The 27,958-nt window shown below is 36.4% G+C and overlaps 1 protein-coding gene across 1 annotated transcript; it reads right to left on the bottom strand.

The window, feature by feature from the left end:
* Positions 1-1,162: 1,162 nt before the first annotated feature.
* On the bottom strand, positions 1,163-27,958 carry PPARG (peroxisome proliferator activated receptor gamma; the record flags this gene model as incomplete). Its single annotated transcript, XM_082004505.1, has 6 exons — positions 26,511-27,958; positions 24,416-24,585; positions 22,558-22,696; positions 13,224-13,423; positions 8,765-9,215; positions 1,163-1,410 (listed from the first exon to the last, which is right to left on the bottom strand). Exons 1-6 carry the CDS (start codon positions 26,728-26,730, stop codon positions 1,163-1,165), a joined length of 1,428 nt encoding a protein of 475 aa, XP_081860631.1. The 5' UTR covers positions 26,731-27,958.

Here is a 27,958-nt window from a genome sequence, read left to right as displayed (position 1 = left end):
TAGATTTACCTTCTGTTAAATCTATTCACTCTCCTATGCTTTGCTCCCAGCGGAAATCTCAGGTGACATTATAGTGTGACGTATATAAGAAAATGAACAATCTGAACAGCAGTGAACATCTCCCAGCATTCTTGTTCCCAGTGGTAAATGACGGTAGCTCAAGTCAAACGAACATAGTAGGGTTTCCATTACAGGCTGACGTTTTAAGGAGTGAGTTCACGCCTTGCCTTTGTTTAGGAGGAGTCACGCTACTCCAATTCTCCGTGACGTTTTTGACTGACTATGTTGTTCAATGATAGTTCATGAAATAATCTGGGCAGGTCTCAGGCCAAGTGGTTCGTACAAACCCCTTCGGAGGACAGACTCAGCAGAGTGGCTGAAAGCCGCGCTAGCGCTAGGCGCTGCGGCACGCGCCTCGGCGGCCATGGCGGGGGCAGCCGCGCGGCGCCTGAAGGCAGCCTGCTCCTCCACCGGCCGCCCGCGGGAGCGTTGCAAAGACTCTGCTTCCTCAGGCGGACGAGCAGTACGTGTTCCTTCCTTAATCAGTTCTTGAAACGGCCCCTGGCTTGTGGGTTTGCCCGCAAATGGTGGGCCTAATTCTTACTCACACTAAGACCTCTTCGCGGGGTCCTCTCAGCGTAAAAGTATATTGCGGTAGGCACAAATATTGCCAGGCCCGACATTTCTAACTTTTGCCTTTTAAGCTCTCATAGGAAGTCACACTAACCTGTGATTCAATTTTATTGTTATTTTGCTGCTGCCTTGGGAGCACAAAACCAAACATAATACTTAAAGCGTTTCCCTAGAAATGTTTAAGGAGAAAGATTTTTATTTTTGAGTTGAAAATTTAACTGCATGCTTAACCAACTTCAGTGAAGCATCAATCATACTGGACAAGCAATTTTAAGAAATAAGATAGTTTAAAAAATTACTTCTGAAAATACTGCCAACAATTTCATGATATAGATATTTTTTAATATTAAAAGTAAATTGTAAATGTGTCTTTATAAACAATATGCATAAAATAGATCTACTATACTAAGCTCTCTCTCTTTAAATGCTGTTTCACAGTAATTTCTTAGGTATGCAAAGTTTTCCCTCAAAGAAATAGTGCAATCTGAAGAACATACATTATGTCAGCGGATTAGAACTACTATGGTCATTAATATAAGTCTTTATAGATTTCTTGTAGGAGTGGATGAAGACTCATATCTGTCTCCGTTTTCTTTATTATTTGCAACAGCTGCACATGTTCCGTTACAATCTGTCTGAGGTCCGTCATTTTCTGAAGCAACTTTGCAAACAGCTGTGATGACTCTGGATGATTCAGCTTTAGCTGGAGCTCCAAAGCTTGCAACAGATTGTCTTGTATATCTTCAATGGGCTTCACATTTAACAAACCTGGGCGATCTAGGAAAAAAAAAAAGGGGAGCTGTAAGTTTGTGAAGAATATGGAAACATCGATCTCGTGTATTAATTTCTTAAAGACTTCTTAGTATTTTAAGCATTTACATATGGCACTTCCTAAGAACTGTTTGACAATTTCTTCATGTATTTATTTGTAAGATTTTACCAGGATTTGCTGAAAGAAGTTTTAGAACTGTCTCAGAAACAGTTCAAGCATTTGTGCGGTGCAGATACAGAGACAGGTTTACAATGCGTTTTCCACGGTAGACTGGGAGCGTTTTTGGAAAGGAAGAATTAGATATAGTTGGGGATGAACAGTCTGTATCAGGTAATTCACTTCTGGGAAATCAACATATACTCAGACGGATTTGCACGTAGCTGCTACCATTAAAAATGTTTCCTGCTAAAGGTGGATGCTAACCCACCAAAACTAAAAAAAAAAAAAAAAAAAAAAAAAAGGCATAAATTCAACTTCTGCAGTCATACTAACCTGGAAGATTTAAAAATCACTGATTCAGTTCTTCTCCACACCCAAGTTCCAGTTGCTATTAAGAAGTCTCATGACAGCTTTTAGCATCAGCTCATCAAGCTGAGCCACAGATGCTTATGGCGGTGGAGGACCGATAGATGTGGCTTGTACAGAAAATGCCTTTTCTGGGCTCATGCCAACAGAGTTCTCCTCCATATGGAGGGATCTGGGACAGATTTTTACAGCCAAAGTCAGCTACTGGCACTGCCACAGCTGCGAGGGTCCAGGATTATCTTTGGCATAGCTTATTCTTTGGCAAGGAGCAAAAACTTTCTTTTTTAACCATTATTATCTTTCGTAATAATAGCTGTTCTGTTACTTCTGTCTATCCCCAAATACTTTCTTAAGTGGTTGCAATTACTATTTAACACGATTTGTAACATTTGTTTTCTAACTTGAGGTAATAAATTATTTGATTCTACAGCCATGAAGTTTATTAATAAAGTTGCTTAACGTTATTAAATCCTCACATATGACCACCAGTAATTTGTTACCGCTAAACTGCTTTATACTGGGTAACGCATCCTGATTATCAGAATTCTCCATGACAAAACAGTCAATAATTTAAATAACATTTGCTGTGTAGCTAGGAAATTCATTTCATACGTTGATCAATAAAAAGCAGTACCTACAGCTAGCCTTAAATTACTCCCCTCAGGCAATATTTCCATTTCAGAAAGGAAGAGAGGTTGATCTATATTAAAAATGTAAAAAATAGGCTGCTTTTTCCTGTGATCTTGGTAACCTTTCTGTGCATCCAGTTCTACTAACTCAGCTTGGCTTGCATTGTGCACTAGAAAAAAGGCTGAGAGAAAACAAAGGTCTTTATAAAGACGCCGGGGTTTTACTTCACGGAGAAAAAATTGCAGTTGTAAAGTAAAAGGCAGAGCTGGCATGAAAACAAATGAGTATACACAAGCCATGAATACATGTAGGTCACTGATTAGGAAAGGATAGTTAACTCTCAAAGAGGTGAGGTTTGGGGATAGTTTTTCAGAAACAGGGATAACAGAAAGCTTGAATATGGAGCTTGATATTCGTTTGACGGTGGTTTTATGAAGTGACTGCTTTCAGTTGTAGGTGACTGGACTCGGTCACCCGTTTGGCCACTCTTTCCGTTTGGTATTTCATGCTAATTAGCTGTACTTGTCTTGGAGAGATCACTTTTATACCATTCAGCTGATAATACCATAAAATATGGTTCAGAAAGTCTGTAAGTAAATATCTGCAAGCAGAAAATTGTCCCCAAACAAACAGCTCCCTTTCGTAATTTCCTTTGGCAATATCACCAAGTAATTTTTAAGAGATACTTAGAGAATTTTTGATAAATTTTAGATATTTATTTTTAGGTTACCTAAATGCATTGCATGTGCTGCAAAATCTAGTCGCCTTCTTTATATCTTTCAGAAACTTCCCAAATTTCAGTACTTCAAAGCTGTTAATAATTTTGGCTTTGGGTTGCGATAGCTTTAAATTTTACTTCTGTGTTGCAGATGAACTCTGAACTAGCTGGGTATGACTCAGTGTACAGTGATATAAAAAATCAGAAAGCACAAAGTCTGTGGCCTTGATTTCCTCTGAGATTAATCTCCGTTTGCCCCCTGCTTCTTTTATGGTGGGAATTTTTAGGGTGTGAGTTTTTCAGAAGTGAAACCCAATTCAAACATTGTGCTCCCCAGCGCAACTTCAGACTCCAGGAGGCAAAAGCAGGAAATCAGTACTGAGTCTGGAACTTACCAAAGAGCCCCCCGAAATTCGGGTGCCCAAGGTCAATTGAAGTTCAGCGAGACTTAAGTGCCTAAAATCCTTAAGCTCCTTTGAAAAACCCAGTCTAATGGTTTTATAATGACCCAGTGGAACTAGAGTCAGAAAAGATGACTATGACAAAAGCCTAGGAGATCATCAGATGTTATTTTTAAATAAGCCAATTCAAGAGGAAGGAAAATTCCCATTGAAGGCAAGAGAGATTTTTCATGAATGAGAACTTCAGGATATGGACATTATTTTTTGGGTGTTGACAGTTTGCTATACTTTCTCAGTAAAAATTTCTTACAGAGGAAAATGCTGTTTCTGTTCCAAGAAACTTATCTAAATCAGAAAAAAAAGGAAGAGGCAAAAGCTTTAACATACAGGTATTATGGTATTTCAGGTTGTTAAGATGCTCTTAAATATACATGCTCCAGACTCATTGGGTTACTGTACCAAAAGGTGTGTTTTGTACAGTAAGGAGCTCCAGATAGATGTGGCTTGTAGAAAAAAATACAAAGGAAATTATTAACAGTAAACCTTGAGAAAAATTTACATAGAGCATAGGAAGAATCAGAAATGGGAGTAAACTAGACGTAACATTGTGGTGGAGGCCTTTGAAGAGTCTAAGTAAGACAGAATTGCTATTTGAAAGCTCACAGGGAAAACTGCAAAGGGAACTGATGAGGGAAGTGAAAGACAAAAGCAAATGAGTTGTGGCGGGACATTCTTATGATACAATGAAATCAGGTTTCAGAAGGCCAAAGGAAAGAGAACTGAAATTATTAAGGTGCAAGATAACTAAAAGTGAATCGGACACCACTTTTAAACCTCTCTGATACAGGAGATTGTTGATTGAAGTTTAGCTTTTTTACGTGCTATTTGCAACCTGCCTTTTATCCATTCAGACTATGCCAAGAGAGTACCACATTTCTCTTTTCATTAGTACTTTTCTTTATGCAGTTTTTCTTTAGATTTTCATTCATTGTCATACGGGTGTTTCATTGGGTTTGAAGTTCTGCAGGAAGCTGTTCTAAATAAGAAAATGTTCACAGCCACTGGGAAAGGCTAATAGCCCCTTAGTTTTGAGTGTCAACAGTACAACCTTCTGTAAACTGATGTTCTATACTATCTCAGGGAAAAATATTTTCTTTGTTCATTTACTTACAGATTTGGATGCTTCTTTCATGTTCCTAAGAATAAGTACAATTTTTTTCTGTTCCTCACATATGAAATTGCCATCTGCGTGCCTTTACCCATACCTTTCTATTTTAATATCTTTGATTAAGTGCATTTTGCATTCTAAAATCTTAATATGATAAAACAGGCAAAGATATGGCTGACTGAACAACTGCGCTACTTTTTCTGCTGAGGCAGATATGACTCAGCAGTTTGAGGTTTTTCTTCTGAGACTGTCACATGTATTGTAGCCACCAGGATTTTGGTTCAAAGCCCACATTGATTATCTGCAGTTCTAGGTCTGATTACGAAGCATTTCTTTGTTCTAGCAGGTTTGCTAGAGCAGGATTTGTGTAGCAGTCCAATATGAACTATTTCTTGGTACTATTCAGTGATGAAACTTCAAATTTTGCTGGTCTCAGATCGTAGCAAAATTATTGAATATAGCATTTAAACAAGCAGCGGTGATTCACAGCTCAAAATTTACTGTAAAGAACACACTCAGAAAACAGAAAAAGTGAATGCAGCAACATTTCTGAATTCAAATACTAGTTTGTCTGCATGTTGACTAACAGAGTCTGGGTCTTTACAGGTATACCCTACTACAATTCCCAAACACCAGTATATCCTGAACACTGCAGAAGATAATATACAAAAGTTCAAGTCTATCCATGACATGTAAACATGCTACAAAATTACATTTTGAGCTTTTTCTTTATTTGACAACAACCTGCTTGAATGAGTTTGTTCTGTTTATAGATGAGGATTATCCCAATAAGGCTTATCTTTCCTGCCCAAACACAAGACATCCAACTTGTTCTCCTTAAATGTTCTTCTTCTGATAGTCTTCATTTTCAGCTCAGGTATATATATAATATTTTAAAAGATGCTTCAAGTCCTTTAACATGTCTAACAAGGCACTCATTCCAGGCTGAGGATATCCCTCCCTACACCAGGGAGGAAGAATATCTCCTTGAAAAAAGTTTTCCAAATCTCATTTTACTGAAGCATATTTTTCAAAATTACCATAAGTAAAAGAATGTGGTAATGAGAGGTTGGCATTGCTGTTAATGGCAGAAAGCATTTCTTTTGTGAAAACAAGGTAATACCCTACTGCTCACACACAGTCTCTCTGTCTCATCGGCATTAAATAGAATACTAGAATTTGTCTGCCATTTACAGTATTGTTTTAAAGCACAATATATCAACATTAAGAACAACTCTTCAGCTTTGTAATAATGAGTTCAGAGTAACATTTGGAATCGTTGAGACAGAGTGAGGCTGCACTGAGCAGCTCAAAAACAAGAAAATGACTCTGGAAGTGGGAGTACTTTCATTTTGTTGCGATTACAGTTAATTTGTCAGCTTACTATTGTTATATGGGCATTCTGCCTTTTCATATATAATGCAAACCCAACTGTTTCAATATCAAAAGGCTGAACTGTTTTATAAGATTTGTGGCAAATTCCAAACACTTACTTCACAATTAAAAGCTCTCTACATGTAATGTTCCAGCTGGAATTATCTTTCTCTTTCCCTTCTCTCTTCTTTGTAGAGCTGCGTAAGAGAGCACCCATGGAGCCAGCAGAATGAACATAATTTTGCTAGGCAATGACAGATTCATTTAAAATTAGAGCGTTTGGCTAGGATCTTTTTTTGTTTCACAAATCTGTTTTCTTCTGAAGATATTTGTACACAGGATTTCTTGAAGTGACTTAAACTTTACAGTATTCCTGCAGCTAGTAAAGCCCTTAAGGTAATTGGAACTGGTTTTGAAATCCTATTTTCAAAGAAATCATCCTGGTTGAATATTCATATAGTTCTTACAGAATTAAGTTTTGTAAGAACATAGCTTTTACAGAAACGAGAGCATGAGACATCTGAGAAATAGGATTTCCGTTCCATACCACATAAGATACTATAGTCCCACAGAATGCATACAGTTCAATATATATTATATCTGACTGTAGATTCCATGATAAAAGCCATTCTCTAATTGGTAGCAAAGCTTCATTTTTTTCAAAACATAAACTCAGTTTACAAATAACTATGATGCTTTTTTGAAACAAAAAAAAAGTTCTGAGTAAAGGTAGTGAGAGATCTTTGTTATCAACAAATTAAAGGATTTTCCTAGAAAGGGCTGATTTATATTTATATGGATTTATATATTTATATGGATTTGCTTCAGAGTGATTTAAGAACCAAAAAAATTTGGTAGTTCTTTATGGATCTCTGTTTACAAATTATTCTTAAAAAAAAGACTTGTTGATAAATCTGGTTCAACATCGTCAAATTTTTTTCTGTGGATCATTGTCCTCCTGAGATCTAAAATGTACAATTAGTTACATCACACCTATTTCCTCTTATGTAAAACAAGCATCAATGAAGCATAGCAGACCTAGCTTTGCAGATTGCATGTTCCCTTTTTTCAATTAGGAGTGGATTTTGAGAGGCCTGTTTCTCATCTGTCAAATTTCATTATATTAGAAAACGCAAAATACTGGCATGTTTTGTGTAGTGCCCTAATAGGCTTGTATAATTTCTCCTACCCCATCAAAGCCAACCAAAAATATACCAGTAACATATTTTCCCTTCCTGAATTAATTCAGAGTCCTCAGGGATCATTGTGTTCAAAGGTTTGCACAAGAAAATGTCTTCTGGGAACTGCACTTGTTTGAAGTGGATTTAGTTAGTCTAATAAACCATATTGTGATACCACATTTTTACTGAATGAAACACAATGCCAGGAGTAATTGTATGTGTTTTTAAATGAAGCTATACGTAACAATGCACTCTCAAGAGAATGTCTGTTTTTAGAACAATAGCATGTGGTGGTTGTGTTTGATTGCTTAAACGTAATTTAATAACAAAATACTCTGCGCTGCTCTGTGGAGGATCTGAATTCAGAACATTCAGCACATTCCTCCCATTGATATCTGCAGTACCATTCTAAGCCAAAACACACACAAATCAGTAGGGTAAAATTTTCTTTGTGCGACATCACTAATTTGATAGTATCGGGGCCAAAGTAAAAGACCTTAAATCTGACCTGAAATGTATATCTGATATCTCAGATTCTCGGTGGAAAGGTTTCTGAGTGAACTAAATCTTGGTAGGAGTTGCTAATTCACAAAATATAACAGCTGCATCACCTCAGAATCAGATAGAACATACTGACTTCAAAAAAGCTGAAAATTCAGTGTTCTTTTTAATGAAGTGTTAAGATTGCATGTAGTCTGATACCTGGGCTTTCAGATTCATGCTTTGCCTAAAGCATAAAGATTAATACAAACACAGCAGCTTAGGAAATCTGAACAGAGCAGGCACACAATGCCCGTTTTTCTCAGGCATTACGAGACCATCGTTTTCCTGAGAAATGCATTCTTTCCCCCCCCTCCCCATTTAAAGGCAAACTAAACCTTGCACGAGTGAAAAAACAACAACAACAAAACACCACCATAAAAATCCTGTAAGCCAAATGCCACATATATTTTGAATTGTTATGGAGTCAAATCTATTTGTGTACAATTAACAAGCCACACAATCTAATTGCAGGTTTAAAAAACCCTCATGCAGAATTTTAACTTTTAGAAGCTCTTGCCAACGAAATTCCACCCTTCCTGTTTTCAGAAAGATAGTCCTGATTTTGTTTTCTAACTAAACAAACTGCTGATTCAGCAGGCATTTCCAGCTCCATCATTAATATCAGGTCATTTAAATTTTCAGTTTCTGCCTGAAACCGAAAAAAAGGGCAAACAACACCAAGAAAGCTGAAAATTAATAAAAAACTTTGTGTGAACAAACTCATTCCCATCCTGTAGTACTGAGCATTCTCCTGTTTGGACAGGTATTAAAAGTGTCAATTCTATGATATAAAATCATATTAAGCAAGACAGCACTTACCTCCACTTAGTATAATGACAGCTATAAATATTGCCAGGTCGCTGTCATCTAATTCCAGTGCATTGAACTTCACAGCAAACTCGAACTTGGGTTCCATAAAGTCACAAAAAGGTTTTCTCAGGCTCTTCAGAAACTCCCGTGTCATGAATCCTTGTCCATCAGATATAAGAACTCCATCTTTATTCATCAGAGAAGCCAGGAGAGTATATATGATCTCATGGACCCCATATTTCAGGAGAGTTACTTGATCATTCAGGTCAAGATTCACAAAACCTGGAATGTTCTTGGCAAATTCTGTGATCTCCTGCACTGCCTCCACCGAGCGAAACTGGCAGCGCTGGAAAATGCGAATTGCTACTTCTTTGTTCTCCTCCTGCAGCGGCGACACATGCTTGCACTTGATCTGATCTTCTCCCATCATTAAAGAGTTCATGTCATAAATAACAAAAGGCTAAAAAATGAAAGGAAAAGACAACTTACTTTCAAATGTCCTTTCTATGAACATTTGACTCCTGAGAAACTGAAGTAGCATACAGAGGTACAACACATCAGAAAACACTTGAAATCTAGGAGGTATTTGACCCAAAAGGGCTAAATCTTCATAAACCTATTAAAGCAAATATCCTCACAGTGTTAAAAAGATTTACAGAAAGGAGAGATAGTTCTTAAGGACTTCTCACATGTGCCATGACTTCGCATTCTAAAAAAGGACTTTGGCTGATACTTTTTTTAATAATTGGGGGGGGGGGGGGGCTGTGAGTAAGGAACACTGTTTTAAAATATCCATTATTTCACTTTTTTGGTGGGGTTTTTTTTTGGTTTGTTTTTCTTTTTGTTTTTGTTTGTTTGTTTTATGGAAGTTCTGTAATACCACAATTCGGTTTGGAATGCTTAATAATAAAAGGTTAAAATGTTACTCCTTTTACCTGAATTTTAAAGGCTTCTATAAAACAGAATCTAGTAAGTGTACAGTGACATGTTCGCATTTCTGATGATACAACTTCTTTTTTGTAGAAAGACAGAGTATATTCACATTTTGATTACTTTATGTACTGTCATGTTCTTTTCAAGTTCTGCCCTTCTAGAAAATACTATACGAGTATATCAAATACTGTTGATACGAGTAGTATCAACTTTATGGTATTGATTATCTGATAAATTTAACCTTTTGGTGTTAATACCTTTAAAAATAACAAAGGATATATTTAAACTCAAACAACTTGTTAATGAGAAAGAAAACACAAATAACATGATACAAACTACAGCAGCACAATTCAGAACACAAGAATGAGTTTGTCTGTGAAATAAACTGAACTGGAATAAATCAATTTTGAAAGCAGATTAGAAAAAGTAGTGCCAGGAAAACTTTCATTAAGATGTGGAAACAATCTGTTTCAGAATATGCAGAAGCAGCTCCTGCTTTTGAAGAAATGGTTAAGTAAAGATTTCTCGAATTTATCTGAAGGATCTTTTCCTTAGAGGATAAATGACGAAAGAGCTCATTGCTGCACTGAACAAATACCTACTGATATTAATAGGTTTGTTAACACACTTGATTATTTAATTAAAATACAAGGAATTATGCACCAACAACTGGACCAGAGAAATGCATGTTTTGATTTAAGATCCTTTATGATTACAGATTCTATGCCTTATTCATATGGGTGCTTACTCTCATGATTTTATATTCACTATATGCTGCAGAAGAGATTAGAAAAATAACCCAAGCCTTCCTATAGGTAGTCAGTGGTCCTCTCCCACAGAATCAGCTTCTGGAAACTCCTAAAATTCTATTCCTATTTGATTAAACCAGTTTTGAAGACTATTCAGTGCTAAATTATTATGAAATTTTAAAAGCTGAAAAAAGCTTCTTTCTTTAGAGTCTGGTGGTGCCTTCTGAAGAGGATATTGCCCACAGATGCTTATGACTACCCACCAGCTAGAGGTTGCTACCCCCATAGTTCTGCAGATGGAGATTGTGAAAGTGTTCAGTCATCGGTTTCAGGGCAAGTCGAACACAAAGCTCCGACCCGCTATCGCTAGGTCTAAGAGAGGGAGGGATGGCAGCTGGTGGTTTATGTCTTTAAGTGATACAGCTGCTTGGAAAACGGGGGTCTACCTGTGAACTGAAATAATAGTATCTGCACAAGAGGATTTCAGCTCTTTTGACGCACTTTTTCCATTTGCACTAGGATTTCAGTGTGCAACTGAAAAAATAAACACACTGCACTGAGAAGAGCCAGGAGGATAAGGTATTTTTCAAGACACAGTGGTATTTTGGCAGCAGAAAAACCATTTTATACATATCTGTACATATGTATATGCATGCATATGTGAAATAGTGGAATAACAAGACTGCAGAGGAGGCTTTTAAAATGCATGTTTTTGTATTAGTAGGTCATTCCTTTCTTTTCTTTCTAGAACACCTTACGTGGGAGCACCAAGTACAAGAAAAAGTCACCTATTCTGTGCACGTACACGTGCTTTAGAAAGCTTACGCTATGCCACCGGCCTGCTGACATTAGAAGATTAAAATCAAGAAAGAGTTCCAAATAGCTAAAGAAATTTTTCATATAGAGATTCAGATGAACTTCGTTAGTAGAATATTATGTCAAATGAGCACTGTATATCCCCAAAAAGGATGAGTTAGTCATTTCAGTTTTGACAGGCTCACTTAGCATATGAAATCATTTGCAGTTAATGCAGATGATATAGCAATTAAAAAATAACATAAATTTAAACTATGCCCATAGTAAACAGTTTCATGTTCCAGAGCATAAAGTTCATTAGAGTTCAAATAATGTAAAAGTTGTAACCTTTAAATACTGTCACTCTTTCAGTGTTATTTTTGTTAAAAGACTTGAAAATTTGCAGCAATGAAAACCAGAATTCTATGTCTATTGTTTTATTGCTATATTCTAATATGGTAAAGTTTTAAAACTTTCAATAAAAAAGGAGAACATGATTGATGGCATACTACATATTTACTGCATGAGTATTGCATTAGTGTAACTTTCAGACATGACCAAGTTGTGTAAGCCCAGATATTTGTTAAGCACCCAGCACAGCACCAAACCACACACCAACTGGTTTCTGTGACAACTTCATAGAACCTTACAGAACAAAAGTAGGACTTGTGGATGCACTTGGGACTTCAGAAACAAACTTCCCAGATTTCTGAATACGTCTGGAAAAACAGGAGGTCAGAGCACCATAGGTAACCCTGCCCAAACTTCAGTCACGTTCCAGAGTGTGTACAGTGGGCAGCTGCAGAAAAAAGGAGCAGGTCTCCTGGTGGACTTAGCGTTTCAGCTTTCTGCAGAATAAATCACAGAATCTTTGGGTTGGAAGGGACCTTTAGAGGTCATCTAGTCCAACCCCCCTGCAGTGAGCAGGGACATCTTCAACTAGATGTTGATATTGAACTATGCTAGTTCAAACTTTATAAACTCCAAGACGAAAAGTTACTCAAATTGTAAGTGTCCACCGTATCTGCAGTTTTTATGTGAAGGGTACAACCAAATTAGGGACAATATTTAAATTATGATTTTAACCGCCTTTAAAGAAAGAAAGCCTAAAATACCTCAAAATTCTTTCCTGTCTTTGAAATTATTAAAGAAAATAAAATACAGTCTCTGTTGTAATCCTGACAATAAAGTTTCTGCCAATGATTCTAGAAAATATATCAAAGTAAGTGTTATACGTTTTGGAAAACTGTTTTGCTCTTTAGGTGTTAGAATAGTGACAAAATTTAAAACCTAGTATAATTATCAGATCTTATTTATCCTCCTTCTCACTGACACAGAAGATTGTTATGTATTGCCAGTGAAGTTTCCAAAGCAACCCTCACATACTCATATCTCTACTCCTCATTTTTCAAAGATTTTCTTGTACATTCTCCTAAAATTCAAGTTGCACCAACTCAGAATACTGATCTGATCCCAGATAACCCAGTTAAATGCAGGAAGTCATCAGAGCGTCATAAGAATAAGCATCATAGTTAAGGCTAGCTATGGTGTTGGTATCCTTTGACGCTTATGAGAAAGAATATTCCTTTAGGTACAGCTAGTACTGATAATACGCTATGATACAGATGCTTGAACAGTAGAGCAACCAATTCCTGACAGCTAGATAGCCACCTTAAACAGATAGCGTGGATGATAACCTTTGGTGAAGGAGAAGGAAAACGGGAAGAGTGGATCAGAGAATACAAAAAGGTTAAGATGACCTTCAAATTCTTGTACTGGTTTCAAGTATTTTATTAGGTGAACTTGGAGTTTTTTCAAATAATGTTTACTTATCCTATCTAAAAACATTTCCTGTGTTTCAGTCACAGCTTGAAATATGTAACTGCCAACAGCAAAGTTTTTTGTTTTTTTTTTTTTTTAAAGATGTGTTGTCAATGTGGTAAATCATTTACTCAAAAGAAAGAAAAAAAAAAAACACAGAGGGAACTAACTGATTTGTCTGTCGTCTTTCCTGTCAAGATCGCCCTCGCCTTGGCTTTTGTCAGAGGGAAGGACTTTATGTATGAGTCATACAAATGCTTGGCAAGTGCTCGTAGATCAGCAGATTCAGGGTTTAACTGGTCGATGTCGCTGGAAATCTCTGCCAAGAGCTTCTCCTTCTCCGCTTGTGGCATTCGCCCAAACCTGATGGCTGAAGAAGATGACAAGCAATTACTATAGCTATAGGTGCACCTAAAAAAAGAATATTTGAATAGCTTTCTATATCACCTTTTGTTATGAGCTCTTGAAGGTTTTATTAAAACAGTACTTCGGCAAGTAAGATTATTTTCTCCAGTAATGTAGGCAAAACAGCTGAAGTGCTTCAAAGTAATGTAAACAAACAAATCTCAAAGAGGAAATAATCTGTGTGCCCAAACAGCAAGATTACAATATCTTGCTTGGAAGTGCAAACCTATTGTCAGCTCACCTGACAGGGTTGGTGAAAACCACTGATTCTACCTCCAATTTAAATAAAATGTAAAGAATCTTTAAGATATTAAAATTCTGTTGGCTTAGGGTAGGAACCACCTTTCAGCCTTGTATTGTTTTGGGCAAATCACCCTATGAAGCTCAGATTTCTTCATTTGTTTAGAGACAAAACACTCGCATGCCTTGCAGGAATACATTCCTACATGGTTCAACAGAACTTAACGTAGCAAGTGCTATAAAGCATTACCAAAAGAATTAAGGAATGAAAAAGAAGGTTGTGCAGGGAATCAAAAAGCCAGAAAAGGCCGAGTTCTTCATGGTAACAGATCTATGTGCATGCAGCATTGATAGAACGGGACATGGTTCTACCTAGTCATACGATCTCACAATTGCTCAATACCAACGTAAGGCGGGCTGTAAACCTCCCACTTTTACACCAACGTACTTATTATCCAAGATACTGTTTATTCATATGGGGACTGACTTGGAAAATACTTCAAATGAGCCATCAAGACTGATTTATCATGTGATATCTCAGTAAACAGAATTCATTTTATTTTGCAGAAACAAAACAGAACAAAAGAGCATCAAAACAAAAAACAGAAGGAAGAAATAAAGGTTTGCATTTTGGCCTTCGGAGGAAACAGAAATATTATAAATATTTTTATATATTAGTGTCTTTCCTGGATAAAGTAGAAGTGCTGTTAAGATCACACACATGAATGATTGTATTAGGGACATTTATTTTGGAAACGACCATTCACTTTCCTTTTATGAGTTTGCTTGCAGTGTGCTGATGCACAAAAATGACACTTTTTTCCAAGAATAAATAATTGTGTCAGAAAACTTAAAAAAATCCCATTTGTCATATATTATATTGATTGATTAGTTCTATTATTTCATGGCTGTAGAAACAAGGTTGTTTATTTTTACAACTGTACTACATCTCTCTCTCAGCAAACTTAGTCTCCGAATGATGCATGCTGCATATTTCATATTTGCTTGGGTATTCTTAGAGTTAACATGTCAGAATAAAAATCATCATGAAAGGAAAGCTAGTTCAATAGGTACAAGTTAACATATTCTATTTTTTTTCCCAGAAAATGTCTGTTGCTTCTAATTTCTTCATATGGGAAATTTTGAATAATTGCCAACTGATATTTGTTTTGGATCATATATACCATGGTATATGCATTTTTTTCTTTCTCATGGGAAACACTAAGTATTCTTAATCAGCTACTAACAATAGTTTTCAGGGAGACATCACTGCCCTCCTTTCTTCGGAGAGCAAAACACTTACAGAAAAATTATTAACTTCACATTAGTTTATATGACATACTATAATGGCTCAAAGAGACTGAAACCGTTCTGTAAAGAAGCAATGTGAATGGATGAACATATGTTAGTGGTGTCTAAAAAATTGGTATCAAACAAAGGGAGAGTTCATATTTGTACTTGGTGTAACCTAAATCAAGAGATGAAAAAATTCAGCTTAACTACAGAAAAAAATAATTCATCTACATATGCTTCCATGAACACTGTGAATCAAGACCATTTTGGTATTTTCATTTCGCAGTTAAAATGGATTCTCTCACTAGTAAAAATTCTTATTTGCAGTTAACACAAACCCTTTGAGTTTTTTTTTTAAAAACATGTATGGATGTTGGTAACGTGAAACAGACAATACTAAGATCTGCATTTTAGACGTTCTTGAAGATATAAAATGAATGAAATATGAGTATTTAATGATGTAAATAGAGCGAAAACTCACTGAAAATATTTTATAGCATTTACAGATTATTATTATTTCTTCTGATACTTAAGGGTTGATTCAATAAAAAGAATCAAACTGTCATCAACATAATAAAGCTAAAATATATTATTACAAGAACAGCACGTATAACTAAAATGTAGGTCAAGAAGGTGTTAAAAGAATAATCTAGCTAATAAAAGTGTTAAAGGTTAATTAAAAGTCCATGTTGAACAGTGCAGCTAGACATTTGTTAAATTCTTATTTTTATAAAAAGCTATTATGTTCTTCACTAAACCTGGTTTCAGATTTAATATTAATTTAATATTAAACTTGTGACATTAATAGGATTATGTTTTATGATTAATTTGTCCACTTTTCAAATGTGCATTTTGCAATAGCTTCATCAACGGAAAAAATCCTGATACTTTGACGCTTCTGACTGGGTTCTTGCCAACAAATCCAACTCCTCCTCACCATCTTTTTTTGAGGAAGAATTTGCAAACTGAAGACCTAAGTGATGTCTAGCAAGACTTCTCAGACTATTACAGTGGACCTTTTAATCCTGAAAGAAAGCAAGGCAAATATTAGCCTCATATAAAGGACTGTTAATAAAAGAGAGAGATCAGAATTACCCAGGTCTATAAAATGTTCATCACTCCTAGAAATATATGAAGTGCAATTTGTTATGACCTGATGACTTCTTAACACATAGTAAGAAATACTTAGGAACTCTAAGGAACGTGTCCTTTGAGAGATTTCGCAACCATATCAGGAACTAGGTGCTTTGGGCCAGAAAAATGTTTTGTTAACAATAAATCCTACTTGTAGACTATTTTGATATTTTATATGGGATGCATTTATAACATCATATATATATATATTATCTTCATAATATGTTTACAATACATTATGCATCCCTCACAGCCTGATGCGAGTTCTATACGCTCATTCTGCAAGCATACTAACTCTAAGTATTATGGCAACAGAGCTTGACTGAACACCAGTGTGAGACCCGATTCTGTTGTGGGCCTATTCTTGAGAGTCAGGGCTTACAGAAGCGAGTTTATAATCTGGAATCTCACTGGCATAAGACTCCCTTTCATCAAGGTAATTTTTACAAACAAGGGATAAAAAAAGAGACAGTATATTGCTTCGCCTCATGATGTTTCATTATTAACTTAGCTCTAAAGTAGTAGTTTATACAGGTCCCCAAGGCATTACAAACAATATGAATGTATTCTCTTTTTTCCACCTTTTTTTTTTTTTCTCCTTCCTCCCCTCCCAATCAAGTATCTACTGAAACATTCTTAATGATATACCACAGTGCATATACCAGCTATGACACTGATTACTGAAATAGGGTTGTTTAAAGTAGAGATTTTATTGAAAAGATCAGGGATTTTTCAAAGCAGAGATAGTTTTGTCATTAGAGAATAAGTGACTAAGCTGTATAATTGTATTCTTTTGAAGAGCATTAACCAGACTGGTAACAAACATCTTGCTAGAAATTCAGACATGGGTGCCTGTTTTTTTCAAGTAAGTTTGCCAGAATTGAGTAGGATAGTTTCTTTTTTAAAACTGAGGGCAGTTTTCCACATAACTGCATCTATCTACTGTTGCACTGATGCTGTCACTGTAGAATAGGCTTACTTTTAGTTTTGAGCATAAAATGACAGCATAGTATGTATACTACGTTTGCTAAATATTCCCCTTATCCCATACCCTGATTCCTGTGCAGAGTCTCTTGTCTCCTGTCCAAGAGTCTCTTGGAGAGTAAATTACAGTATTTGTGCTAGCAATTTGGTATTGCTAAACAACATTTTGTTGATAGTTTTCTGTTAAAAAGTTTACTGGTGTAGAACTTATAATAAATGACAATTTACATAGTGTTTATTCTTTTTAACGAAAATAAGATTGACTAAGGGTGTTCCAGAATGACGTTTCTGGTGTGCTTATCTATCCCCAGCAATGGATATCAAATCACCTTTACAGAAGTAAGCGTGTGTCATAAGCCCTAGTGATTCTAATATAAATTTCCATTAATTTACAGATTGCATTGGAGTTTGTCATACTGTTAATATTTCATTTACTGTTAGTAGTCCTAGAGTAGATGCCTCCTTTCACTTGTAATTTATTTTTGCTTGTGATGGTGTTACTTATTTTCCTGAAAAGTACTTTTTTGAGATCTCTGCATGAAAAGTGCTATAAATCCCAAATATTATTTATTACTTTGCTATTTCTTTCAGTACTCTTCCTTGTTGGAATCATACCTAATTTTTTGTTTCCATGTCTTTGAGAATTTATACAATTTTTGTACACGCAGTCAAAAAAACCTGTGAACATTAATGTTAAACCAGAGCATTGTCTTCACTGTGCTAAATTTTCTGAATGCAAACCTTATACCCTTATGTGTAACTGTTTTGGAGTTAAAGGCCAAAGACATGGAGGAAGACTATATCAAAGGATACATGATGAAAGCTGCATGGAAATTTGCTATATATTTTTATGGAATATTTGGCATAGGTTTGGCATGAGGCCTCATGATGCTAATTTTTCTATGAAGATAAGATACCTGGTTTCTTTTTTAAAAAAGATTATTTAAAATTCTTTCTGTGTAAATGAAAAAGGAAAAAACCCCCACAAACAACAGAAGAAATAAGTACTACTGCCAAAAGTAACACTGAATTATAGAAGTCTGTTAAAAGGCCGGGATTACTTTGAAAAAGAATTAGCACAGATGTTGTTATATGGTAAACTAGGTTATAAGCATTAACTGCTCTTCTTGAATGCTTGCGTGCTGCATTTAGAATCGAGTTAGATCTAACAATGACGGCTTCCTCATAGCACAGATAGCTACTACACCAATGTCAAATCAGTCCAAACTCCCCGTCGTCGTCAAAGCATGCACTAGCTGGTGAGCTCATCAAGGCGGTATAGCGAGGGGGCATGGGGGCGTGAGTTCTCTCTTAGTGGCCTAGGACACCCACCCTTGGTTTAACGACCCACTTGAGTGGGACTGCCAGCTACTGGAACCCACATCTACCAGTTCAGCAAAGCAGCCACTAACAGTAGCAGAGCTTGCGTGTAGCAGAGGACCAAGTCTTCTTCTAAACGCATGAATTGACTTCACCAAGGACGGAAATGGGATCTTACCGTTTTCTGCCCTATATAAATCCTTAGGGTGTACCTTGTTGCCTGCCATCATAATATTAGACTTTTACATAAAATAATTCGGCAATAATGAAATCCCTCAGGAATCTCATAATATTTTCTTGTGTTTAGTATGTGAAAACTGCGTGGGGGGTAAAGTTTGTTATGCATCTTTATTTTTGTATGGATTGTAAGTTTATTAGCAATCTATCATTTCCACATGTGTTTCTTACTAAATGGTTGGGGCTTTTTAGAATGGATTAATAGCAGTGGATCTTTCATGAACCACTTTTAAACACTGTCCCTATTCATGACCATATGTGTCTTGGAAGACTTCTCATGTAATTCACGAATTATGAGAATAAAGTTTCCTAAAAAAAGGTGATCAGGACCCAAAGTATATTTTAAATATAACAATTCATTAACAATGTAAGGTTAGAGAGTTGTGAATCAAACATTCCTACCTTATAATTTGATAGGCAAAAGGATAGTTTTAAATTATTTTTTAATGTTTAGAATATATTTTATAAATACTTAAAATTTATAAAATATATTCTAAACTAATATATTAGTTGCAGTAGATTCTGTTCAATGTTCGTTAGCATTGCAGACAAAATTTGGGGCAAAATTCAGTTTTGTGGTACTAGCCTAGTAGTTTCCTTTTGGGGAAGCCACTGTGATTTTCAGGGGACTGAGAGAAAAGTCAGGGAGAGGTCAGGGACCAGGAGGTTTACGGAAGGAATTTGGAAAGCAGGATTTTGGGTAAGAGGAGAAGTAGGAGGGATTGATGATACTTACAGAGGTTAGGGTGGAAAAAGGAGAGTTCACAGGGTGGATAAGAGTTCACAGCATTTCTTGTGGTTGAGAAAAATTTCAAGGATGGGTGGCAACCTTTTCTGCTGCTCTCTCCACCTCTCTCCTGTGACCCTGGCCTCATCTTCTGTTTCCCTGGACCACTTATCCTCCTTGCTACTCTATCTTCTCTCTCCTCCATCTACCCTCACAGCAGGCCTTATCTCCCGGGCGCCTGGGAAGTGGACCAAGGCAGGATCTGCAGGGGCGGGAAGGGCAGGGACAAGGCAGCAGCTGCTGTAAGGGGTCTGGAAATGCGGCTTGCTGGTCATGCTGCAAGGGTGGAAGGGGTTCAGATGGCAATTTCTTTCACAGTAATAGAAGATTGTGCAAGTTTGGGCACGTGCCTGCAGCTGGAATGTATGGTCTCTCTCCTTTGGCAGCTATTTCTTTTACTCGCGTTTACAGTATTCTCCAAATGTCAGCAATATAAAACCAATAGTCAATAGAGTAAGACACTACATGCTACATTATATCCTCTGCCTTTCTGTGGAAAAACTAGAATATTTACCCTTACACCACATTTTATGGCATAGAGAAGTCACTACGATTGCTTAGACACTCTTCTGTATAGCACTCTTCTGATTGTCTACATTATTTTTGAGCATAAATGAGTCCCTAAATAGACTATAAACACAGTTTCTCACACTAGAAAGCACAAGATAAAGCCAGGGCGGATACCTGTCTGAGTTTACTGGAGGCACGTGACCAGATTGAGCAATTCACAGCTCCCAGAACTGATAATAAAGACATATTGCCATGTGTGCTCTTTTTCCCATTACAGTAGTTGGTTTAATATAAATAGTACTTTTAGTAGAGAATAAAAAATTAATGAAATTTCTAAAATAAAAGAACAAAGCTTCTGCTTGGTGGTACTTCAGAATACAATCTGAGCAACTAAGGGTTAAACACAGAGCAGCACTGTGGCTAGAGAAGGAAAGGAAAACAATATTCAAAGCATGAGAACACTACTCTCTTTTTTAACCTTCAGCCAAGTGGTATGTAGCGTTTAAACGTGAAAAAATGTGGCTGTAGCTGCTAAGTGTCCTATTCATTTTGCAGTAATGTATCTATGCAAAGACAATCATAGATTGGAACCGTAGTAATCCACATTCTGATATCAAGCTTTTAAAATTCAGATAATTTCACTACCCGAAGGGATGAACTTTAATCTGTATATGTAACATAAAAATGCATCTCAGTGTCACTGACAACATCCAGTGTTGCATTTCGGCATGCTTCTTTTTATAGGTTTGTCTTCAAAGGTGAAATTTAGTAAATTTATTTTATAAATGATGAAGGAATGAGGGGGATGTTTCATGCAATGTAGTGTAACCAGAGTGGGCAAAAAAGGCAGATGTAGAAGCCAACACTTGAATATAAACACTACGAACTCCCTGTTAGGTGAACTCGTGGGAGCAAATGAAAGCGTTCCTTCAAGCCCTGGGACAAACGGCTTCGCCCTTTCCCCCTCCTGCCTATGCCTCCCACTGACTCCCATTACCGTGGCCTCTGCTGGTGCCACAGCTTCTGCCTTGGCAGAGTGGAAAGATGGCAGGTGAAATGTTAATTTTAAAAACATTTCTTGGGCCCTTTATGTTACTAAGCCAGAGAGAATGGTCTCGGCCTTCTCCTTCTTGATAGAACTGCACATGGTTCCCATTGACATAATTGGACGGCATGTTGCTAGCTTATGAGAGAATTTGGCATGCACCTTGAAAATAATAATAATACCTCCTGAATTACTATAAAAATACCCACAGTAGCATTTCAAAATTAGATTTATTTTTAAGTGTTACTGTTGCATCCCAGGAACTTGAAAACCATATTTTCTATTAGCAAAACATTTCCCATACCAATTTACATTCACTGCATGTATTAACTTTGCAAACCACAGTTAAGCTTCCCTCTTGGGGACAGTACGCTCATTTTTTATATTGAAAATAATGAAAGTTCTAAAAAAACCACAGAGAAATTATTTTCCCAGTCATGTTTGCAATTCTTTACCCTTAGAATTACATAAGTCTCTATGTTATGACATTTAATTCCTGTTTTTACTCAACCTTGCCAAAGCAAGGCAGCAAAGAATCTTCATGATGTCTCTCTGCCCAAACATTCGTAAGTATTTCCACATGAATTGATACGTTAATTTTAAAGTTCAGAGGGACTTTCTTCTAAATTCTGTGCAAGAGAGCAGTGTAACGATATGCTTGATGCTACCTGCTTACCTACTGTAAAGAAGGCAACCACAGAACCATACACAATTGCAAACACCTTTGCTATCTAAGACTACGACATGCTCAAAATGGAAACGCTGCTTACGGTTCACAGGTGGGAAGGGATATTCACCTCTGGGTGGGAGAGACAGCACATATTGCACAGGAGTCACAGCTATACAGACTATATGATGACAGGCTGACAGCTGAACGAGCATGCTAAGAAACACTACACTCCTACTTACCACACATTGGAATCTATGCCCAGATGTGGGTAGCCTAGGAAGGAGGAGGAGGACAGGTTTTTTTAAAACAGTACAGGGTCTGGCCCATTCATTTAAAGTATGTTGTGTTCTAGCGTGAGGAGGTGTTAACAGTCCTCGGTAAGTGTTCTGTGCATCAAATTCAAGTTGTTATTATTCATAAACTGTTGGTAAATTCTGTAGTCCATTTTTCAAAATTAAATTAAGCTTTCCACTTACAGGAAAGGGATATAGAACTATGGTATGCAAAAGAGTCTTGCCAGAAAATAAGGCAATGAACTGAAAAATAACAATTACACCAGGAATATGTCCAGGAAGAACAACCAACAGCGTAATGAGCAAGAATGACGGAGAGTAAAGCAAACTCGCATGTTATGTTATGTATTATATCAATAAACGCAGATCTCTACCTATCTGATTTTTATATTGAAAGTAATCTCCCATCATATACGTAGTTTCCTAAACTCAGAGGCAATCTCTCCAATACGGATTTCTAAACTGTCTAGCGTAAAGAAACGGAAGACTCTAGATGTTAAAGCAGCACATTCAGTAATCACATTCACGTTTCATGTTACTTTCCAGATGAAACACGATTGTTTTAAAATACGCTATGCACACTTACCGTTATGCGACATTCCAACGGCGAGGCATTTCTGAAATCTGCAGTATTGACATTTATTTCTGCTTTTCTTATGGATGCGGCAATTAAGATCACACCTGTCATAAATTAGCTTTAATCTGATTGTTCTTCGAAAAAAGCCCTGGAGTAAACATAAAAGCATGTAAAAGGATGCAGGAAACTGCCAGTGTCATTGTGTCACTTCTCTACACATACAAAGCACCTTTCTGTACATACACTGAACGTAACTTTGTTTTAGACAGATTTCCTAAGGAAATAAGGCTCACGTGATCATACTGCCTGCTTATCAGTGTGCCCCTGTTCTGATCTTTTTAGCCATTTTCAAACGAGTTTGATAGAGGGGTAAAAAATCTCAAATAGCTGGGGAAGCTTATGGGAATCAGTGGGGTTTAAAGGACAGTGGGGACCTAACTGGGAGCTCTACAGACGTGCTGAGCATGAGGAACACTATGCGACGGGAAGCGAAGCTCCATTTGTTTCACTGCTCATAGGACAATTTGTTATAAAGCGAACATGAAATTTTCTAAATTTAAGGTTTGCTACCAATGTGGAAAATTTTTTATAAACCACAACAAACCAAAAATTCTGCCAACTGCAGTTTGATCTCAAGTAAAAATAAAAAAAGTTATGGGTTATCTGTTTGTTTAAATTTTCTTTCCCAACGAACTACTTTTTAAATTCTATTTCAAATATTTATTTTCCTTCTTGAGCCTGAGTACTTAAAGAGAGTTTATACCCTTTCATCTATTTTATTTCTTTGTTTTTGCACAGTGCTGAACTAATTTTGCAATATTTATTTCTGGGTTTTACTTTCTACATTGTTTTCTAGTTTATCTCTATTGTTTGGATATTACAAGTTTGCAAAGTACATTGGCACGTGAAAACTCAAAACACTTCATGCCAAACTCACAGAAATTATTGCACAGAAGTCTTATAGAAAGAGAAATCATTATGGAAATTCACAGTTCTGTCTTTTTACAGTTTAAAGATGCTTTCTCAGATCACTCATAATCAGTTAATAAAGTTTATCCCAATTTATCATCATTTGTTCCTTGTAACAATTAATTTTTCCTCACAGTGAATAATAACAATAAAAGCATAATGTCAACTCTGATTTATATAATTCACTGTAATTTAAGCAATCAATAGCATACTTATTGCTTTATGTGTGTTCCTAATTCAGTGCTACAAATTTTAAGCTCTGCATTGGGTCTTTAACATTAGTTATTTTCCTCAAGATATTGAAAATAGAGAAGATGGGAATTTCACGTTAAACTCTAATATTTTTCTTTGAACTTAATGAATTATTATTAATTTCTTTCTCTGGCATTTCTTGAGGGCGGTCAATTTTTATACCTGTCATTTGTCCATCATGTGTTACAAACACGAAATATCATTAAGATAAAAAAAAGCCTGGGGACTTTTAAAGCAGAAAGCTACTTTCTTTAATACCATTAGACTTTTCTGTAGTCACCTAGAAATGTGTAAATTGGGTAAAGAAACTCTAATCAATCAGAATAACAAAGTCTGAATTTTAAATTGCTCAGGCTGTTGAGCTTTGGAGTTGGGCATGAGCCTGCTTTTGCATAATTGACAGAAGTAGAAGAAATGCACAAAAAATTCAAATAGATCAGTAACATAAACAATAAAAAAAGCAACTTATTTTTTTAAAAAGCTCCCACTTATTAAGTCATAAAGTATACGCAGTTACGTGGACCAATTTACTTAAAGACCTAAAATGTTTTCTCAAAAGCACAGATCTCTAATTTTACCAAGTGATTATTCAGACAAAAATAGAATCAAATCTTACTTCAGAAAAAATACATTTGTGATAACTTACCTTACAACCCTCACATGCATGCACACCGTAATGAAATCCAGAGGCCTTGTCCCCACACACACGGCATTCAATAGCCATAAGGGAGTTGGAAGACTCCTCATGAGGTTTATTGTACAGCTGAACTTTTTCTGAAAAATAGGGTGGGGAAGGAGGCTCCATTTTGATGGCACCTGTGTATAGAGAAGATTTAAGTGATAAACTCAAAGTATAATTAACTATATAGAAGAAGCAGCAAGGAATAATCTCAAGCAATCGCAGTAAACAGACAGATTCACAGGTCTGCTTCATAATACAAAACGAGCAGTAAACAAAGGATGTAAAGGGATGGAAGCTGCAATCAGCTATTTCCTTGGCAGTATGTAGGCTGAAAAGCCTTGAAGAGGCAGATTCTAAGGCAGAAGGTCTATTACAGATTCAGTTTTCAGCTCTGTAGTGTGGCCTGATTTGAAGATAGGGATATTAGAGATTTACACATGGAGACCTCGTGCCTGAGAGGTCTTACTTTTCTCAGTATCTGGTTGTATGACTCTAAGGTGTTCAGAACTACTGCAGGGAGGTGGACTGAAGTTTCTAATTTAGTAAAAAAACCCCCTAACTTAAGTGACTAATAGACCTATACATTGAATAATATATTATTGGATAATATATATGTATGATAATATAATATCGGATGTTTAAATAAATGTATCCTTTTCCTGGGGAACAGTGTTCAACTTTGGATGCAGTTCAGAGTTCATTTTCTCTTCTGAAAGTTTCTAACTGAGATCAATTTGTAACAAGCTCAACCAACCAAATGCAGTATCTTTAAATCAATCATTACTGGTCATAGAAGAAAGCTGTGACATTTGACACTATAACATTACATCAGCTCACATCTCAGGAGTAATGTAACAGACTCAGTATTACAATAAGCTGAATATTTTTCTTTTCCAGACTGGCTACACTGTACAAACCGGAAAGTTTTCTTTTTTCTTCCTAGTTTATATAGGAAAGAAAAGTGGAAAATTACCTAAGTAAAGACAAAGAGGATTTATCTTACCTCAACCCTACCGCTCTCTCTAGCTTGTTATTAAAGTGTTATGGACATTTCTAATTAAACAGAAGAAAAATAAATTATTAGCTGGAAAAATGTCTTTTAATTAATTTCATAAGTAACCCAGAGGTACACAGGACCTGCTTCGCTGTACAACCAAAAATGAAATACCACAATTTTCCTAGCAAGAATTCCCTGAAAGAATTCCTGTACAGATTACTAAAAACAAAAGTCATGTCAGATTTAGGTAGGCTAAGCAGATCTTTAAAAGAGTTCCAGGCACAGCAACCTCACATTCCTACTTTGAGCAGGAATGCAGTAACAAGCTATTTAAGAACAGGTAACTTCCTCTCTTAGAAGGAGAGTTCTACATAATTTTATTTACGGTATTTTTCATAGTATATAAATAATACAAGCCCATGAAGCTCCAAGGTTACGCCTGCGTTAGGAACACTGATAAAAAAGTTATATCAACATAGTGACTCAGATGCAGCCAATATTTCTACTCCATCAGTTTCTTAGGCCGTTTGGAATTTAAAAGCTACACATATTAATGATTAATACGCTATGTATGCTGGGGCATTTTTTTAACATCCAGGATATTTATTCTGCATTGCGTGCACAGAACTTCAAAGGACAATTTACACACAAGATACATGAATAGGAGACTGGAGGTTTCAGAAACAAATCATAGAATCATGGAATAGTTTGGGTTGGAAGGGACCTTTGAAGGTTGTCTAGTCCAGCCCCCCTGCAATGAACAGGACGCCATCAACTAGATCAGGTTGCCTAAATGGTGGGGCTCACGTGTCTAATAAAGAGTGTTTAATGTCATTTTAGATACTTTATGATACTTTGCCTAATCGCCAGCTGCTGCTCTGGAAGGGTGAAGATCTGCTCTAGCTTTTCTATTCTTGCAAGAATATCCTGTGACATCTCTGATGAGACAGGATACCAGCATTTAGGCATCTGAATACTTCTAAATTCCTTTGCTGATAGTACACTTTCCAGAGAATGAAATAAAAGTGAACATGAAGGATATATAAAAAAAAAAAAGCATACTTTGGCAATCCTGGAGCTTGATATCATATTTATAATCAATGCTTGTCTGATCAGTTCTTGCAAGAGGAATATCTTCATAGTGCGGTGAAGAAATGCTTGAAAAATCAACAGTGGTAAATGGCTTTATGTCAAAGGAATGCGTATGATCATCCATCGCAGACAGATCCACTGGACTAATTCCAAAATTAATGGGCCAAAACGGCATTTCTGTGTCAACCATTGTAATCCCTGAAAACAAAAAAAAAAGAAACAGACATCTTAAAAGAAGCTGGTTATCTCCGTAATGAGTTCGGGCCCAAGCTGAGGTCCAACTGTCTCACGTCCAAAGGGTTGGGATGCAAACTCACAATCAGTTGTGGGTTTTAGGGGAATGTTTAGGCCCCTTCTATCGTTTGGCTTGAGTTTGTCAGCATAGAATGTATTAGGCTACATAGTAACATCGCACAGATAACGCTGGGCAGTTAACCCAGCTTTGAGGTTCTTCTTAGGAAGGCTGTGACGTCTCGTGTCATAAGAGCAAATGAGATTTGCTGGCATCCGGGGCTCAGGCTAACCTCAGAACAGAATGGCCGTCTTAGGTATGCTCCCATCTGAACTGATCTGATCTCTGCTTCAAAAGGCAGCAGAGACAACTAGTGGGCTCACAGAACAATGGTTCAGTTAGATGAATAACAGACAAAAATATCTATGGGAAAATAACCATCCAAATAATTATGAATGGCCAGATGAAATACAATTGCATTTTAACAGTATATTTTATAGAACGTTTATGTGCTTTAGTAAGCACGCAATTCATTAACCCCCCCCCCAAAAAAACAGTGATGCAAAATTAAAGCAGCATAACTGGAAAAAAATGTTGCACTTTTTTTTTTTTTAACAGACAGATAACACTGACTTTAATTGCATCTCTCAATAGCATGCATATGAATAGAATTAGAAATCTTCCACAATTAATTTTTCAGTTTTACAAATTCTCATCATCATTCTTCCCAAGTGCCTGAAAAAAAAAAAAGGGGGGTTTTATATTAAGAAAAAAAAAAAGTAGTTGGGATTAAACAGTGGTGTTTTTCCTCCAAATAACCAGAAATATCTGAAGTCTTTAGTCATTCGAGTACGTCAGAACTTTTACCCCAGAGTCTTAAACCCAAGGCTCAAGGAAATTTCATTTATGACTTTCCAAATTCCATAGGTATTTATGCAGGTCTTGAAAGTAGTAAACAAATAAAAACCTTCAATCTGCAAAAACCTTTAGCCAATTGAGTGAATTCAGATTGAGATATATTTTTCCGAGTTCTGACAGCTGAACCAAAATCCTTGATTTAGACATGTTTCAACTACGAAAACATTTTTAAGCAACAGCAAGCCTAAAGCACTTACTGTTTTATAACTAGGATCTGTCTTTAATTTTCCATGATTTATAAAAAGAACATTCTAACCTAAAAATAGAT

Source organism: Phaethon aethereus (assembly GCF_964289735.1).
Source record: "Phaethon aethereus genome assembly, chromosome: 11".
In the NCBI taxonomy this organism is placed as follows: Eukaryota; Metazoa; Chordata; class Aves; order Phaethontiformes; family Phaethontidae; genus Phaethon; species Phaethon aethereus.
The sequence above is the reverse complement of the archived record's forward strand: the minus strand, read 5'-3'. Positions and strand labels throughout refer to the sequence as shown.